This window comes from Etheostoma spectabile, chromosome 16, assembly GCF_008692095.1.
Source record: "Etheostoma spectabile isolate EspeVRDwgs_2016 chromosome 16, UIUC_Espe_1.0, whole genome shotgun sequence".
In the NCBI taxonomy this organism is placed as follows: domain Eukaryota; kingdom Metazoa; phylum Chordata; class Actinopteri; order Perciformes; family Percidae; genus Etheostoma; species Etheostoma spectabile.
This window is the reverse complement of record NC_045748.1, coordinates 15,959,978-15,962,441: the sequence shown is the minus strand read 5'-3', so window position 1 is coordinate 15,962,441 and position 2,464 is coordinate 15,959,978. Positions and strand designations below refer to the sequence as shown.

General features: G+C 36.9%; 1 protein-coding gene across 1 annotated transcript in view; it reads right to left on the bottom strand.

The window, feature by feature from the left end:
• The window catches only part of cplx4a (complexin 4a), a 5,298-nt gene extending 3,168 nt beyond the window's left edge, over positions 1-2,130 (bottom strand). Inside the window, exon 1 of the mRNA XM_032539844.1 lies at positions 1,778-2,130. Coding sequence (XP_032395735.1) covers positions 1,778-1,941 — 164 coding nt within the window. The 5' untranslated portion in view covers positions 1,942-2,130. The remainder of the gene's footprint in view (positions 1-1,777) is intronic.
• Positions 2,131-2,464: the final 334 nt, after the last annotated feature.

Below are 2,464 nucleotides of genomic sequence, written 5' to 3'. Positions count from 1 at the left end.
CTGTCTGTCTGTCTGTCAGTGTCACTCTATCTTCCATTTAATTCAGTTGTACCATTATTAATCTCACAAAACATCTTAAAATCTATTTTTGATCTATTTTAAACTTACATACAAGTTTTATGCATGATTAAGTGTATAGGAGTTATGTCATTTTCAGGTGCATTGGACGTTGCAGTCTAATAAGTGTCTTGTTATTCTATCTGATGACAAATAACTGACACTTTTACTTTTTTTAGTTTTTTTTGTAATGTAATAAATGTACTGACAGTTACTCATCGTTTACTTCCTTTAGATAGATAGAATACAACATAAACTATGCTTTAAATGAAGAGTGTTCTGACATAGGTGTTAGCAATATATTAAGCCTGATAGATAATAAGAATAATAAGAATAATAGTTTTTAAAAATCTTTTTATAGAGTTATCAAAGCCAATTCTTTTGTCTTTTGTGGATTACCTGCGTATTCTGTATTTTCAAAATGAGACTCACGTGCTCTCCCTCAGCCAACATGGGATTATTTGGCCAGACTGAGTCAAGAAGATTTGAAATCAAGCCAAGACGCCACAACTTGAACTGTCATAAGCAACAACACAGTGGACTGAGGAAAGCAAACTCTACATTTGTTAAAATGCTCCTTCTGGACAGTCAGATTAGAAAGATATTTGTAATGTTTTGAAGAAAGACCATTCATGTTCTTTTAACTTCCATTAAACGTTTGTGTGCATCAGGATTTGTCGCTGTAGATCTGAATTCATCACTAGACATCTACAGTTATGGAGAATATTGTCATGTCTACTTTAAAACAAATTCATTTCCCAAACATAAGAGTGGAGAGGCTGGATTAATCCTGTTATGTAATACAGGATCTGCTTGATGCTGCGAAATCTACTCTTTATCACTGCAGACCAAATTTTATGAGAAAATGTTAGTCAAATTATTTATTTATTAAATTTAGGGTTCGTTAATCACATTGTTGCTAAGTGTACATCTGTACATGGTGGGGCACAAAACCTGCTGCTCATATTACAATACAGTTTTAAATGTCTATCAAAAATAAATAAATATATAAATAAAAATGTATTCAACAGGAAATAAAATAAGTGACAATAAAATGCTTTAAAAACCCTGTTAGAAAACTAATGGTCCTTTGATGTGGATTTTCTTTTCTTTTTTTTTTACAACATTTACGTCATAATGAGATCCAAAGAAATAGATAAATAAGTATAATTCGGCAGGATTTGGATTGTTTCCCTTTGCAGCACTACCACAGAACCTCATTAATCATAGAATGGTTGTGTTTTGATTTAAATATTCCAGTATTTCCTGCCCTTGAGTCCATGTTTTTGAGCTGCGAATAAAACTGCTATTTTACAATTGCTTACTCTGTTGTTTTCTAAACTTGAAAGCCCCTCAAAATGTTACCCATAACTGTTCTTTATAAAGAAATACTGTAGATGACAGATTATGGGAGATTATTGATCCAGGCATGACCATGGGCCTCAGTGCATTATTGTGTAGAAAAGATTCACTGTAGCAACAGATGCATCTCTCAAAAACACAGGTTGCTCATTTAAGATCATGAATACAATAAATATATGAGGGTTTACATTTGGGTTTGGTTAAAAAAAATATAGTGGTGCATACGAGGGGAAAGGAAACAGTGGCGGGAAGTAGAAAACAGCTTCTCAAGGTCAGATTGCACATTCTGCAGCCATACTGTTGCCCATAGGTCAATGGCATTGATTTAAAATGGAGCACTGTCCATGTTACTACTTACTTCTCCTCCACCAACTGTTTTTGGTACTCTTCATACTCCTCCCGTGTCATCCCTGCTGCTTTGGCTGGATCTGTGGGGGCGGCCTCCTCTTCTTTGTCACCTCCACCACCCAGACCGATCCCTGACAGGGGGTTCCCAATCATGCTCTTGATCAAGAAAGCCATCTTAAGTTGTTGTGTGACTGTTCACTCTGCGAGGGTGACAAAATCTTTTGTAGGTGAAAATTATGCTGCTCTTCTAATGGCGCCCTCCGGTTCGGCTTCCTATAGCTGTCAAATCCAGTGGTAGCTCTCTAGCTAACCTGCTGCTTGTCTATGCAGCCAAGGACACACTGACGACAAGCAACAGACACAAACACACACGTACGCTAACACACACACACACACAACGGCCATAATCTGGATTTAATCCCCCCTGCTCTACTATGCTAAGAGGCAGATGGCCTGTTTTCTCTCTATTTTTAAGTCATGCAGATCTTTGTGGACGTTTCTCTTTATTCATTTTGACACTTTGTGCATTCTTTGGAAAAATTTGATGTAGCGTCCATCATTAAAATGCTTTTGGAGATGGTTGTCCTCCGTTTGGGACCACACATATGCATGTCCACTAGTGCTTAATTACATTAGTAAAGTACTGACTGGCCCGTGTGCAGTTTATAACGCAGAGACCAAGCAGAGGAGAGAGAGA